This window comes from Hypanus sabinus, chromosome 20 (assembly GCF_030144855.1).
Source record: "Hypanus sabinus isolate sHypSab1 chromosome 20, sHypSab1.hap1, whole genome shotgun sequence".
Lineage (NCBI taxonomy): Eukaryota > Metazoa > Chordata > Chondrichthyes > Myliobatiformes > Dasyatidae > Hypanus > Hypanus sabinus.
Window position 1 is genome coordinate 12,406,590 of NC_082725.1, and position 17,008 is coordinate 12,423,597.

The window sequence follows — 17,008 nt, forward strand, 5'->3', positions numbered from 1 at the left end:
CAGATCAGAATCAGGTTTATCGTCACCCACATATGTCATGATTTTTTTGTGTGGCAGCAGGACAGTGCAATTCATAAAATTACTACAGTACGGTGCAAAAGTCGTAGGCACCCTAGCTATGTACAATGCCTATAAAAAGTATTCACCCCCCCCCCCCCCGGAAGGTTTCATGTTTTATTGTTGTACAACATTGAATCACAGCGGATTTAATTTGGCTTTTTTGACACTGATTAACAGAAAAAGGCTCTTCGGTGTCAAAGTGAAAACAGATCTCTGCAGTGTGATCTAAATCAATTACAATTACAAATATAAAACACAAAATAATTGATTGCATGTATTCAACCCCCTTTAATATGACACACCAAATCATCACTGGTGCAGCCAATTGGTTTCAGAAGTCACATAATTAGTTAACTGGAGATCTGTTTTAGAGACCTGTGTGCAGTCAAAGTGTTTCAATTGATTTTGATAAAAATACACCTCTATCCGGTAGGTCCAGTTGCTGGTGAGTCAGTATCCTGGCGAAAACTACACAATGAAGACAAAACAACTCTCCAAGCAGCTCTGCAAAGAGGTTATTGAAAAGTACAACTCAAGAGATGGGTTCAGGAAAATTTCCAAGTCACTGAATATCCCTTGGAGTACAGTTAAGTCAATCATCAAGAAATGGAAAGAATACAGTCCAGCCGTAAATCTACCCGGAGCAGGCTGTCCTCAAAAACTAAGAAGGGGACTAGTGAGAGAGGCTACCGAGAGACCTTTAACAACTCAAGAGGAGTTACAAGCTTCAGTGGCTGAGATGGGAGAGACTGCACATACAACAACTGTTGCCCGGGTGCTTCACCAGTCGCAGCTTTATGGGAGAGGGGCAAAGAGAAATACGCTGTGAAAAAAACCTCAAAAGAAATCTCAGCTAGATTTTGCCAGAAGGCATGTTGGAGACTCTGAAATCAGCTGGGTTCAAAATTGAGCTTTTTGGCCGTCAGACTAAATGCTATCTTTGGCATAAGCCAAACACTGCACATCATCAAAAACACAACATATCATGACACATGGTTGTGGCTACATCACACTGTGGGGATGCTTCTCTGCAGCAGGCCCTGGAAGGCTTGTGAAGGTAGAGTGTAAAATTACAGCAAAATACAGGGAAATCCTGGAGCAAAACCAGATGCAGTCTGCAAGAGAATTGCAACTAGGGAGAAGATTTGTTTTCCAGCAAGACAATGATCCTAAGCATAAAGCCAAAGCTACAGTGGAATGGCTTAAAAACAACAAAGTTAATATCCTGGAGAGCCAAGTCAGAGTCCAGGTCTCAATCCAACTGAAAGTTTGTGGATAACTTGAAAAGGGCTGTTCACTCACAATCCCCTTGCAATCTGACAGAGCTTGAGCAGCATTGTGAAGACGTATTAGGAAAAATTGCAGTGTCCAGATGTGCAAAGCTGACAAAGTCCTTTCCACACAGACTCAGGGCTGTAATTGCTGCCAAAGATGTATCTACTAAATACTGACTTGAAGGAGGTGAATACTTTTGCAATTATTTTGAGTTTTATATTTGTAATTAATTTAAATCACTTTGTAGAGATCTGTTTTCACGTTGACACAGAAGAGCCTTTTTGTGTTGTTCAGTGTCAAAAAAGCCAAATTAAATCCACAGTGATTCAATGTTGTAAAACAGTAAAACATGAAATGTTCCGGGGCGGGGGGGGGGGGGTGGTGAATACTTTTATAAATACTGTACATAGCTAGGGTGCCTAAGACTTTTGCACAGTACTGTACTAAGTAACAATTTGAGTGGAAGCAAATATTAAGTTGCCATGAAATGGCAGGATTTGTGGATGTGTTCAAGCCTGGATCAGCCTAACACATGCAGAGTTTTAACAGACTTTTCATATTAAAAACTTGAAAGATGGACTTATGAAGTGTGCAATTCATTCCATGATTTTGACTTGAAAGCATAGGAAATCTAACCATTTAACAAAACAGTAAATCATGACAAGCCACATGTTATATCTTTTCTCAAGATGGTCAACAATGATATGCATTTTGAACTGTTCTGTCTGCATTTACGCAAGATGAAACATCAGAATAAATATTGTGGATACGTCTTAAAAATGAAGTACTTTGTTACAAATCAGGCAAGGGAGAAATCTCTTTCTCTCTCTCTCTCTCTCGGCCTGAGGATACAAAAGCTTAAAAGCACAAGGACAAGGACAAGTTACATCTCACTGTGATCAGATTCTTGAACAGACCTATTGTATGATAAGAAGGTCTCTTCACCTCACAGCTTACCTCATTATGATCTCGCACGTCATTGTTTACCTGCACTACACTTGTCGGTAGCTTTATTCTGCATTGTTATTGATTTACCTTATTCTCTCTCAATGCACTGGGTAATGATTTGATCTGTATGAACAATTTGTAAGGCAAGCTTTCCACTGTATCTTGATGTATGAGACAATAATAAACCAATACCAATAAACATCTTTTTCCTCCCCCTCGTGGATATGTAAGTTGCTAGGAGCTGAAACAAAAAGAGGGAAAAAAACAAGGCATTGGGAAAAAAGCTCTGAAATATCCCTCATGTGGGTGTCCCTCCAAGGAGCAGATGGTACAAGAACAGCACATGTCGTATTTTTGCTAATCTGGAAGCAAGATTATGGACATGATGGAACTCTTAAATGACAGACAAAGGGCAGATCAGGAAGAATCTGTGGAAGAGAAATAAAGTTAATGCTTGAAGTCAATTACCTATTTTGGAATTGGAAAGAGTCAGAGAACAAGCCTGCTTTAAATTGCTGAAAAGGACAGTAGGTGTAGGCTGGATAGCTGCTATTGGGGTCATCTGCAATAGAGTGGCAGTAAGCGAAAGGGAGGATGTCCCGGTGGACAACCATTTTAATTCTTCTCCCCATTCTCATTCCATGATCCATGGCCTCCTCTACTGCCATGTTGAAGCACTCTCAGATTGAAAGAGCAACACGCCATATTCTGCCTGGATAGCCTCCAAAATGACAGCATGAACATCAATTTCACAAACCTTGGGTAGTTTCTTCCCCTGCCCCTCCTTTTCTACTCCCAACTGGCTCCCCCTTACCTCTTCTCTTCTCCTGAACCCCTCCCTCTGGTTCCACTCCTCCTTTCCTTTCTCCCATGGTCCACTCTCCTCTCCCACCCGATTCCTCCTTCATCAGCTCTTCACCTTTTCCTCCCAGTTTCTCTCTTCATCCACTCCCACTGACCTCACCTGGATTCCCCCTCACCTGGGTTGACCAATCACCTTCTAGCTCGTACTCCTTCACTTGCCCCCTCCCACCTTCCTATTCTGGTTACTTCTCCTTTCCTTTCCAGTCCTGATGAAGGGTCTCGGTTAGAGGATTGTGTATGTGTGTGTGGGTGGGAGAGAGGAACATGGCTTGTTTTGTCATTGGATGTGCTCTGGACATGCTATGTTGGCGCTGGAGTGTGTGGCCATGTTAGCGGGCTGCCCCCAGCACAAACTTGGTTGTTAATGGGAATGGCACAATTCACTGCATGTTTCAAATTCAAGTTCAAAGTACATTTATTATCAAAGGACGTACGCAGTATGCAACCTTGAGATTTGTCTTTCCATAGACAGTCATGAAACAAAGAAAACCATTCAAAGACAACCATCAAACACCCAAATGCACCAAAAAAAAAAGAACAAATTGTGCAAACAGCAAAAGAGAGCGTAAAACACAGAAAATAAAACACCAAACCACGAATCAACAAACCAGTCCAGGCACATTCAGTTCAGCTCAGTTCAAACTAGCTCTGAGTCATTTCGATATATATGTGATATAATAAACCTGAATCTGAATATCTGGAATGTTCTGCCAGAAGAGACAGATAGTCACTGTGTTCAAGAGGCATCTTATGTGCAGTTTCTTGTAGCTACAAGTTTCTAGTTGGTAGCAACAGAGGTTTAGTTGACCAAAATGTGCTCAGTCTGTCAAAATTTCCATAACAGTACAGAAGGGTGAGCATTTATCTGAACAATAACAATTAATTGAGGTTGTCTGATTGGCAGACAAATTAAATAGTAGTACATTTTTCAAATGGCGTGGATACCCAAGTACAGTCACAGAAATAGATCTAAATATTAGACTGGATAGAAACTGAAATTAATAATCTTATGACAAATTAATTTAATTAACTTCAAATTAAAGATTAGACCAAAGTAAAGGTTAAAGCCATTTATCCAAGCAACAGGACTAATCATAATTTAATACATATCATCAAGGTCATTTTGATTTAAAACATCAATTTATTGTTATTAATTTATAAAGTCAGTCAGATTTGCTGACAGAATGGCCCAGATATTGCTATATTAATAACGATAGCTATTACCATTTATTCTTTCTTTAGGATAAAGCTGACAGCAACTTCTAGATTGAAGGCTTACACATACAGAATATCAGAGGTTGCTTGTTAAAGATAACCTGCTTTTCCGTAGTGAAAACTTCGATATTCCCTGCATTGAAAATGGCCGTCACAGCATAAACTGCTGTGCTTGTCCAGCAATTCTGCACTTAAAATGACTGAGGAAGAGTTAACGTGGCTACAGTCAGGCATTAGTGGACAGATAAGTCCTGTGTTATGGCTATTCAGGGAACAGAAATTCATCCCTTCAAAACCCACAAATCACTACCCAAAAATATGAGATACAGAAGATAAATTATATGGAAAAAACTCAGTAAATCAACACAAATTGTTTTTTCAATTTACATCTCTTGATGCATGTGCAGATGACGAAACGTTACATCGGTACAGACAGTTTCCTAGGAATGCAACCCAATCCCTATAACAATGAATTGCCTGGAGTAAGTGATAATTATCATTGAACAATCTCTCTGACACTGAAAAATTAAATTCACAACTTTCCAGCATCATTATTTCAGAAGAAAATTAAAGCTGGGTAGTATAAAAAGCACAGAAGTTACTTTATTTTTATTTTATGCACTCATCTCCTTTACCTCCCCTTTCTTTTAATCACATCTGTATTCCTAATCTCCATTTAATTTCCCGTTCATTAATTTATGTTTCCTGTTTTATTCTTCATACTGTGAACTTTGTTTCCTCGATCACATGAGCCAATGTACAATTTTGTAGAATCAGAATCAGGTTTAATATCATCAACTATGTGGTGAAGTCCACTAACTTTGCAGCAGCAGTACAATGCAATATATAATAATATAGGAAAAAACTGTGCTTTACAGTAAATATATGTTTATCCAATAATTAAATGAAATAAGTAGTGCAAAACCCTATATAAAAAAATTGTGACGTAATATTCAAGGTTTCAATGTCTATTCAGAAATCGGATGGCAGAGAGAATGAAGCCGGAATCACAGAGTGTGTGCCTTTAGGCTTCTGTACCTCCTTCCTGATGGTAACAGTCGGCAGAGGGCACGTCCTCGGTGGTGATAGTCCTTAATGATGGATGCTTTGAGGCACCACTCCTTAAAGATGTCCTGGATACTACGGAGGCTACTGCCCATAATGGAGCTAATTTCACCACTCTCTCCAACTTCCTTTGATCCTGTGCAGTAGCCCCCTCCCCCTACCCCATACCAGATAGTGATTCAGCCGGTCAGAATTCTCTCCACAGTACTTTGTGTACTTGTGAAATTTGGTGGTTGGAGAGGATGTGGAGAGGATGTTTCCAATAGTAGGAGGGTTTAAGACCAGAGGGTGAAGCTTCAGAATCAAATGTCCCTTTAGAACAGAGACGGGAAGTTATTTAGGCAGAATCTGTGGAATTCATTGCCACAGATGGTTGTAGAGGCCAAGTCATAGGATATGTTTAAAGCAGAGCTCGACAGGTTCCTGATTTGTCAGAATGTCAAAGGGTGAGAAGGCTGGAGGATGGGGTTGAGAGGGATAATAAATCAACCATAATGAAATGATGGAGCAAACCTGATGGGCCGAATGGCCTATTTCTGATCCTATGTCTCCTGCTTTTATGGTTTCCGCATTAGAAAAAATGAAATTCAGGAAAGGAAATGCAATAGAGGAAGCTTCTATAAAGTCATAGAGAACTACAGCCCAGAAGCAGGCCCTTTGGCCCACTTAGTCCATGCTGAACTCTTATTCTGCCAAATCCCATTGAGCCGCACCCAGACCATAGTCCTCCATACCTCTCCCATCCATGTTCTTATCCCAACTTCTCTTAAATGTTGAAATTTAACCCACATATCCACCACTTCCTCTGGCAGCTGATTCCACAGTCACACTATCTTCTGAGTGAAGAAGTTCCCCATCAGGTTGCTGTATTGGATAATTAACCCAAATAACAAAGCCCAATATGCCAGTGAAGTGCCTTACGATTGGTTGCTTAAAGAATCACACCACCTCTTTATTTCCCACACTCACATATCGCTTGTGGAGGCTACCAAAATGAAATAGACGGACAAGAAACCATGACCCAGACAGTTGTACAGTATCGACTCTCTCACTCAAAGTTAACAAACGGAATGAACTACATCATGAGAGGTAATAGGAATATGCCATTTGGTATTTTTAATTTTGTTTAAGACTAAACCCATTCAGAAGTATTATTTGAGTTTTGCTCTTAAGTATTACGTTAACAGCTCGAGTAGGATTCCTGCCGATGCTCCAGTTACCTCCCACATTCCAAAGATGTACAGTTTAGGATTAGTGAGTTAGTGAGCTGTCGGCATGCTATGTTAGTGCCAGAAGCATGGTGACACTTGCAAGCTGTCCCCAGCACATCCACAGGCATTCGTCATTGATGCAAGCAACACATTTCACGGTTCGCTTTGATATGTGTGTGACATAGATGGGAGTATGTTTCCCAGGGTTGAAATGTCTAAAGCCAGAGGGCATATGTTGAAGGTGAGAGGGGGTAGGATCAAGGGGGATGTGAGAGGTAAGTTATTTCCTCAGAGTGCTGGATGCTGTCCAAGCTGCTTGCCATCTTGGACAATGTCTCCCATCCACTCCATAATGTACTGGTTAGGCACAGAAGTACATTCATCCAGAGACTCATTCCACCGAGATGCAACACTGAGCGTCATAGGAAGTCATCCCTGCCTGTGGCCATCAAACTTTACAACTCCTCCCTCTGAGTGTCAGACACCCTGAGCCAACAGGCTGGTGGTGTTGGACTTATTTCCACATGGCATGATCAACATTATTATTTAATTATTTATGGTTTTATATTGCTATATTTCTGCACTATTCCTGGTTGGCGCGGCTGTAACGAAACCCAATTTCCCTCAGGATCAATGAAGTACGTCTGTCCGTCTGTCTGCCTGGAACACACTGTCTAGTATGGTGGTAGACACAAGTACATCGGGGGCTTTTAAGAGACGTTTGGATAGGCATATGGATGAGAGGAAGATGAAGGACCATGGACATGGTGTAGGTAGCAGAGGTTAGTTTTTGGGGGATTTTTGATTTGCTTTTTAGATGGACTGTACTGTTTACGTTCTATGACAAATAAAGCTAATCTTTATTAACAACAGACGACATAAACCGTACCACAATATTAAACTAACTATAAAACTGAACAGTGAAGTAACCCCATCCAACCAATGGCGTACTTCATTTTTAGTATAATATAATAATGACAATTCTGCCCTTGTAATTAACATAATTTATAGCTACTAGTCTGCAATTCTGGAGCTATGTTATTGCCTTGAATGGCTGGATCTGAAGTGATTGCTACATTTTCTCCTGAGACCCACGAGTAAGAGGCCTTGTCCATCGATACATGGATTAATAAAAGGCATTAATCTTGCAGATTGTAAAACAACACCCCTTAAATGTCCTACTAATCTAGTTTTTAACAAAAGGAAGATGGTTTTAAACAGAGACATTACACAATGATTGAAGGCATGATAATTAGTCAGGTTTTCTCTTGCATTATTTTATACAACCTGGAAACGCTTTACTATGAAGGCTGAAATCTGACGAGCAGATTCCTGAATAGAATGGGTGATCTTCCAACAATTAATTTTAACGAGTGCTAGTCTTGTTCATTTTATTTAGTGGAGTTTACATGCGAATTTTATGAGGGACAAAACATTTCACTATATTCACACATCCATGAAATTTCATCCCCCGCACTTTTGGGATTAAAAAAAAGGCCAAAGACAGAACATTTGGACCCAGCTTGTCACTTGCTTCTTTCTTTTGCAAAATGGGTAAAGGTATTATACACTCAGTGGCCACTCTATTAGGTACAGATTAGTACCCAATGTGGTGTTCAGGGGCTGTAGCCCAACTACTTCAAGGTTTAATGTGCTCTGTATTCAAAGATGCTCATCTGCACACCACTGTTATAAGGCACGGTTTACTGTTTCTGTCGCCGTCCTGTCAGCTTGACCCAGTCTGGCCATTCTCTTCTGATCTCTCTCATTAACAAGGCATTTTTGCCCACAGGACTTGCTGCTCACTGGATGTTTTTAGTTTTTTTGCACCATTCTCTGCAAACTCTAAATCCCAGGAGATCAGCAGTTTCTGAGATACTCAAACCACCCTGTCTGGCACCAACGATCATTCCACGGTCAAAGTCACTGAGATCACATTTCTTCCCCATTTTGATGTTTGGGCCAAACAACAACTGAACCTCTTGACCATGACTACATGCTTTTATGCACTGAGCTACTGCCCATGATTGGCTGATTAGATAATTGCATTAATGAGCAGGTGTATAAGAGTACCTAATAAAGTGGCCTCTGAGTGTACATACTAGAACCTTTTGGTTTTTAAGATGTGAACAAACCCTAAACAGAATACTAAATTAACATTTTGTATATCATATATACGATGTCTATCAAGGATGAACTGATTCAGGCAATACTTACTTTTAACTGAATTAAATCAATCTTCCCCTTAAGAGATAAAATAATTGTACTAAAGTAAAGACCTCAGGATAACAATCCAGTGCATATGTTGATGATCCAAATACAAGCAGGTGCAACATGCATCACACAACAACTCCAAGTGGCACCCAAAATGGTGTTAACCTCAAGCCTGAACCTTCCCTCGTGCTGCCTCAACGCCAGCTGTGATGTGATCTCTTCCCTGATCTGCCTTGCCAATGCTCAGGGCTCCTGCCATCCCTTAGTCCAAGGCACAGCAGGAAAGGGGAGAGGTTTATGGGACAAGGGGTGAAGAGAGAGATGTACTCAGGATCGGGGAGGAGTGAGAGTCTGGCGAGAGTTCTGCGGGGTGAAAGGGACCCACTGGTGTTAAGGTGAGCGATGTAGACGGGTAGGGATGGGAAAGGAGTGAGGAGGAGGAGGAGGGGTAGAGTCAAATGGAGGGAGAGAAAATGGTGTGAGCGTTGGCCTGACAGTTTTATTTTCTCTCTCTCTCTCACTCTCTCTCTCTCTCTCCGTCTCTCTTTTTCTGTCTTTCTCTATCTCTCTTTCTCTTCCTTCCTCTCTTTCTGCCTCTCTTGCTCCCTCCCTCACTGCTGTATATAATATCTCCGCATCTCCATCTACCTTCCTGTTGTCACCCCCCCCCTTCACCCTCTCCCCTCCGTGCCCACCTATTCAAACCCATTTCAGATATACCTACCTGCCTCCTTACAACAATCTCCTTTGCAATTTTTCTGTCCATTATTCCCTGTGTGAATTCAGTCATGCTGCCTTAGATGTGAAGGCCAGCAATACTATGCTACTCTGTGCCCACTACAGTAGGAAAGGACTAACCTTCATGGTCCACTTTGGAAGCTTTTCTTATGATTTAAACATCAAGTATTCCCCACACACAAAAATTCTGGAGGAACTTATCAGGTTAGGCAGCATCGACAGAGAGGAATAACAAGTCAACATTTCGGACCGAGACCCTTCGTCAGGATTGATGAAGGGTCTCGGCCTGAAATGTTGACTGGTTATTCCTCTGCTCAGCCTAAAACATTAACTGTTCTTCCTCCCCATAGATGCTTCCTGGCCTGCAGAGTTCCTCAGAATATTGTGTTTGTTTTACTGGATTTCCAGTATCTGCAGAATCTCTTATTTTCCCACTCTCTGGAATAACCTCATAAAAAAAAAGTTTATAAAAGGATCCCTCAGCTTGCATTTTTCCTGCAGTTAACAGTGTTGAAAGCAGATCAAGCGCTCCACTTTCCACATAGAGAGGGAGGATTTGAGTTTTGTGTTTTGCATGTGGCAACAAGTCAAGGGTGGACAGATCCTGTTGAAATTTGCTTTTACGCAGTAAAAATTTTGCAGAAGACTTCATGTAATGGCAGACTAGAGAATCATGGTGCAGTTAGGTTTGTGAGTGTGGGATTTTTATTTGCACAGTTATATATATAATTCTCTCTTACCTCAGTGTCAAAGCGAGGGTCCTGATAGACATCACTGATATTCACTGGAAGACCTGTTGATGCAACCAGCTCTGCAATCCTGTTGTTGATCAGCCAACCAGAGCAGGATAATTTCTCCCTGCTAGCTTTGACAAGGATTTAATTCATATCAACATTAGGATTTCACCTGCATGAATAAGAAATCTCACAGACAATCCCAGTTGCCTTGAAACCAATTACAATTTGAAATCCTGCATCTCCTCTTCAGAGAAAAAAAGGGTTCAACCATCTCTGTAAAATTCGCGCAACTGACCAGGATCCAAGGATTGGCAACCTACAATCAGAGGCCACTTTAGTATGTACCTCCTGTACCCAATAAAGTTGCCACTGACTGGACGGTTGTGGTCTTCTGCTGCTGAAGCCCATCCCTTCAAGATTTGATGTGGTGTCCATTCAGGGATGCTCTTGTACACACCTCTGTTCTAACAATGGTTATTTCCTGGTAGTTTAAACCAGTCTGACCATTCTCCTCTGACCTCTTTCATTAACAAGGCACTTCACCCTCAGAAATCCCGCTCACAGGATACTTTTGCTTTTTGCATAATTCTCCGTAAACTGTGAACATCAGCAGTTTCTGAAATTTTTAAAGAGGACATGGATAGGTTCTTGATTATTAAAAGTGGCAGGAGAATGGGGTTGAGAGGGATAATAAATCAGCCATGGTCAAATGCTGAAGCAGACTTGATGGACCAAATAGCATAATTCCGTTCTTATGTCCTGTGGTCTACTCTATGCCCTGACTGATAGAGACCAGCATGTCAAAAGCCTGCCTCATCACCTGTTTACCTGTGACTCTGCTCTCAGTCAGCCATGTACTTGCTCTCTAAGCTGCCTCTGTGCTACGTCACCAGAGACCTACCTTGATCTGACTTTCTGAATTGCAACACTGCACTTATTTGGATTAAACTCCATTTGCCATTCCTTGGCCCACTTACTTGGGTTTTCAAGATATCCCTGTAGTATTTCATAACCTACAATATCCACGACACCACCTATTTTATCTGAGATTTAAATGTCTCTTACTCCTTGAAACTCCACCATGTGTTGCACTCTAAATCTGTATCCTTAACCAATAGACTGTGTCCAACAACTAGATACAGATCCACTTTGTTTCTTGTCTGTAGCATGATATAGGCCCATGCACTACCCTGAGTACTACCTGTAACACAACCATTAATATATTGACACTACATATTTGTAGGACAGTTTTGCTCCCTCAACATAACTTTAAAGACAAGACCTCTGAGGACGGCCTCTTTGCAATAAATAAAAGAAAGATTCATCAGCGCCTGTCATTCAGCATGTCTCCAATGGACTGTTGAACATAATGGGCACTGCATTTTGATTTGCAGAGGAATATGTTGGGACTTAGTATATGCTGGGCCCCATATCTAAGAAAAGATGTGTTGGTATTGGTGGTGCTGTAGAGGAGATTTACGAGAATTATCCCAGGAACGAAAGTGTTGTATGAGGAACATGGGATATCTCTGGACCAGGCCACATTGGAATTTAGAAGTGTGAGGAGCAGATCTCATTGTAAACTACGGAATACTGAAAGGCCTAGTGGACATAGAAAGAACCATTCCAATAGAGGGGCACAGCCGCAGAGTAGAAGAACATCCCATAAGAACAGAGGAATTTCTTTAGCCAGAGGGCGGTGAACGTGTGGAATTCGTTGCCACAGACAGTTGTGGAGGCCAAGTCACTGGTTATATTTAAGGTTGAAGTTGATTAGTAAGCATGTCAAAATTACAGGGAGAAGGCAAGAGAATGGGGTTGAGATGTATAATACTGTAAATCAGCCATGATGAAATGGTGGAGCAGACTCAATGGGCCAAATTGCCTAATTCTGTCTAATGTTCTATTCTTTGTGTAAAATCACTTTAGATTTGCTACAGATATACAATACGTTAAAGGTGGAACTTGAAAGCAATTGAACATGAAAGATTCTCTTCACTACCACCAGCCTGACTCAAAGCATTGCTTACAATGTTCTGCATGATTACTAAGAGACCAAATGCAAAATTAGGATGCACTTCAGAACCATTTAAGTACCTTTTTGCAATATCTATATCAAAATTAGATTGTATTGCCCATGTGGTAAAACTCATCCCAACTTATGTCCCTATAAAATAAATAAAGATGCATTGTTTTCCAACTGGTTTCTCACAAGTGTGATAAAGATATCAATAAAAACCTGATATGCGAGTACAAAATCAGTTATCTTCCTCACCTGATATGGCTCTCAACACAACACAGTGGAGACATCAGCTCAAAGGTCTTAGAAAACTTCACCACCTGTTCAACAAAGTAAAAAACACTGTAATCCTCCACACTGACGTTGACAGAGAAGTGAAATTATACCAAACAGGACAAGCATCAGACAATCACATTTGGAAGTCAATCACCCATAGTTTGCATCCTGCCTCAAATTCATAAATCCAAACACAGGCAGTCTATGTGACACTTTGCACCTACTTTACTCCATACCCCATATCTATAGTCACTGTACTATTGTGTTTCGTATGTCCTGCTGCTACCAAGAAGTGTTTCTCTTGCCAAGAGTCACTTTGTCATTTCTTGTCAGTCACCTTTTGTTCAGGTACTCCTCCACCACTTTATGCATATACAATCAGTCTATGTATACAAGTTAACCACATGTATACACAGCCACATTCAACAGTTGCTTGCACACGGCGTTGTATAGGATTACCTTTATACTTACATTGTCTTTCTTATGCTTCTTGTGTTTTTCCTTATGCTGCATTAGATCTGGAGTAACAACTACTTTGTATATTTTCATTCTCCAGTACATGAGTATAAAGGAGAACGATCTTACACTGGTGGCTCAGTGGTAGAAATCTCACCTATTTATCGCACATTCAGTTCCCGGTCAAAGCAAAACCACACTCTGTGTGGCCCTGTAGCATAGTGCTTTACAGCACCAGCGACCTGGGTTCAATTGCCACCACCATCTTGTATGTTCTCTCTGTGCCTGAGTGACTTTCCAAAGGCTATCCTTCCTGTAACTGCATGGGATTCCTCAAGTTTCCTCCCACATCCTGAAGACATACGGGTTAGTAGATTAATTGGTCACATGGGTGTAATTAGGAGGCATGGACTAATTCAGCTTGAAGGGTCTGTTACTGTACTGTATCTTTACATGAAATAAAATTAAATCTTGAATCTCGATTGCATTTGATTGAAGATAAATAGTGTATCACATTCACTTTATCTGAAAACTTACGAGAAACTGGATCATTTTATGTTTGATTGTCTGAATTCCAAATTGCTGGGATCACTATTTGATAGTGCCTTCACGAGGAACTCTTCCATTGCTCTGAAAAGATCTAGTACATGAGGCACAAAGACAAAACTCAGGGGAGGAGGGAAATTTAGACTGAAAAGTATCTGAAGCTGCATTTGGTGTGCAGAAAGGAAAGAAGGCATAAAGGGTCTTGGAAGCCTCTCATTGGTGATTCACCATCATCATTATGTGCCGTGATGTATGACGTGGGAGATCATGGTCTCATGACCATGTTTGTTCTTGGGCTGTTGCCTTCTTCTGGGCAGCGTCCTCTCAAGAAGGGTGAGCACAACCGTTCTCAGTACTCTTCAGAGATTGTCTGCCTGGTGTTAGTGGTCTTGTGACCACCAGGACCTGTGATATGTACCAGCCGCTCAAATGACCATCCACCACCTGCTCCCATGGCTTCATTCATGTCACCTTGATCAGGGGGAAGGGGCTAAGCAGGGGTTACACCTTGCCCAAGGGTGACCTGCAGGCTAGCGGAGGGAAGAAGCACCTTAGATCTCCTTTGTTAGAGACACTTCTCCACCACGCCACCCAAACCTTTGACTAAATACTCAAAATGAGAATAAATAAGATTCAGTGACATGATAGTTAAAGGATAATATTTTTAGTTTAAGTAAGCAAATTTTGTACACTATCATTAAAAAAGTAACATAAAATATAGATGAAATAAATTGTGACCCAGGCTGTAATCAGAGCAAGAAATAAGAGAGCTCAAACATTTCTAAGTCCCATGTCCCTGTATTTTATTCTGTTGCTTTTGAGGCAATTAAGAAATGCAGGCAGTTCATTGTTGGGGCATTCATTCAAATATTTAATTATAGCCAGAAGCATTAAATTATAGAGGAGAAAATCAAAGAAGAAGGCCTTGTGTTTATCGACAAGAAGAAATGCTGGACAATCACACTCTATTCTGCCCACAATAACATTGTGCACATTCACACAGCAATAATTTGGACAAAAATCACACCATCAATTATACAGTTTCCATGAAACAAAAGTAAATGTAAAGTTCTTTCAATAAAGACAGGCACTCTTTTTCACTTCAGAAAATTCATTCCAGATTTTGATACAATCAGCTAACTTGCCAAAGAAAACACTGACCTCGAGCGGTGCTGTTGCTTTGAAAGTGGATTTGGAAGCAAGACAGATCTGAATAACACACAAGAAAATTTAACGCTGTTGCCACAGAAATATTAAAAGGGAAACATTTTATTGTTCACAGAATTCCTCCTGAATGTACCAGTCCACAGAGCCCTCTGTAACTCTATTGTAACACGAAACTTACATTCTATGGTATATATTGTAGCTGCTGATTGGCTTACTTCAATAGCATTGTTTACTCCCATAATATGCATCTTTACTAAATATATGCAGAAAATCTGCTCCTTTATTCTTGCTGATGAAAGTCCTTGGAAAATATCCAAGGATACTTAATGCAAGCACCATTATCGATAAATAGTCACTAGAAGGAAATATCATCCATCATGGACTTGGGGAAATTGGGGAAGGTAATGATGATCACTCCACTCTGCTCATGGGTCGTTCGTCCCACTCCGACTAGGGAGGAATCAGAATCTGCTTTAATATCAATGGCGTATGTCATGAAATTTGCTGCTTTGGGGCAGCAGTACAATGTAATACCTGATTAAAAAAAACCAGTGGATTACAGTAAGCATCATCATCATTTAGGTGCCTTGCTGTTCCGCGTGGGCGATCATGTCTCCCCATCCATCACGGTAACCCTGACCCTCCGAATTGTATTTATTACCTCCCCTGTTTCTAACCGTGATGTTAATCCATCTATCATTTCCATTCTCTCTCTGCCTCTGATTCTTTTTCCTTCCAGCTTTCCAGTTGTAACTAAACATTCTAATGTCTTTCTTCGCATGATGTGTCGAAAGAATTTTGATTGCTGTTTTCTGATCTTTTTTTAGCAATGTACGTTTGGTTTTCATTCTCTGTAGAACTTCTTCGTTGGTTATCCTGTCTGTATATGATATGCATAGCATTCTTCAGAGGAACCACATCTCTGCTGCATTGATCCTTTTTCCATTGCATTTATACAGTAAATATAGTTAAGCTAAATAGGTAGTGCAAAAAAAGTAGTGAGGTAGTGTTCAGGGGTTCAATGTCCATTCAGAAATCAGATGGCAGAGGGGAAGAAGGAGGCTACTTTGCATCCACGCCAGGAACACCAAACTCAAAAACAGCTACCTTAGCCAGCAGTAAGAGTAATCACACCCTCACCCAGTAACCCACCTCACCACCACTACTTTCATCTCCTGTCAGAGTCACTTTATGTACAGACACTCCTGTACATATACCAATTCATGTTCATATGCATTTATGTATATAAACCATCTGATATGTTTTTATTTATTGTTTTCTTTTGTTATTGTGTTCTTTATGGTGCATGGCGGGGTGGATTTACACCTCTACCAAAATAAGATGTAAGGCACTTCATCCCTCTGCCAGCCTGCAGGTCACCCTTGGGCAAGGCGTAGCACCTGCTTAGCCCCCCGATCAGAGTCACGTGAAGCCGTGGGAGCAGGTGGTAGATGGTCGTATGAGTAGCGGGTGCAGATCACAAGTCGTGGTTAAGCGACCACTGACGCAAGGCAGACAATCTCTGAAGAGTATTGATAATGGCTGGGGTCACCCATCTTGTAAAGACACTGCCCAGAAGAAGGTGATGGCAAACCACTTGTGCAGAAAAATGTGCCAAGAGCAATCATGGTCATGGATAGATCATGATCACACACGTCATACAAGACGGCATAAAGAGGATGATGATGATAATGATGAGTTTCTTTATCTTACTGTGCTGCCTTGGATCCGTAGTAACAATTACTTTGTTCTCTTTTACACTTGTGTACTTAAAACGACATTAAACAAGCATGAATCTTGAGTGCAAGAATAAACCAAGAATAAATTTGAGAACAGACTGATGTCCATACTGGCCAACTGTACAGGTTATCCCATAACTATAATTTAATATATATCCTAGATATATAGAAATGAAATACCTCAAAAGTAATCCATGTTTTTTCCAAATTCATTATGATATAGAACACAACACAACACCTTAACTCAAAAACTCATCAAGGTAACTTGCCAAAACCAGAAATAAACCAGTGAGATGGCTGAAAGTCAAATAGAATTTCAGACCCCTTATCTATATTCTGCATTTCATTACATAAACATATTTCCTAAATATCCACGAGAAACTATAATGATGAGTTCATCTCTTAACAAAAACGAATATAACTTCAGTTGTACACTTCTCCATGAAATGAGAGTAAAGTTAACACAGGATGTACAGT

General features: G+C 40.7%; 1 protein-coding gene across 2 annotated transcripts in view; it reads right to left on the reverse strand.

Annotated features, from left to right (window-relative positions):
- LOC132378296 (dual 3',5'-cyclic-AMP and -GMP phosphodiesterase 11A-like) overlaps positions 1–17,008 on the reverse strand; it is a 266,270-nt gene that overhangs the window by 150,674 nt on the left and 98,588 nt on the right. The window contains exons 5-7 of one of the 2 annotated variants that reach the window (XM_059945102.1): positions 14,787–14,834; positions 12,603–12,667; positions 10,331–10,451 (exon numbers count right to left, since the gene is read on the reverse strand). In XM_059945102.1, the coding sequence (XP_059801085.1) occupies positions 10,331–10,451; positions 12,603–12,667; positions 14,787–14,834 (234 nt within the window). The remainder of the gene's footprint in view (positions 1–10,330; positions 10,452–12,602; positions 12,668–14,786; positions 14,835–17,008) is intronic. The other variant, XM_059945103.1, reaches the window with a different exon arrangement.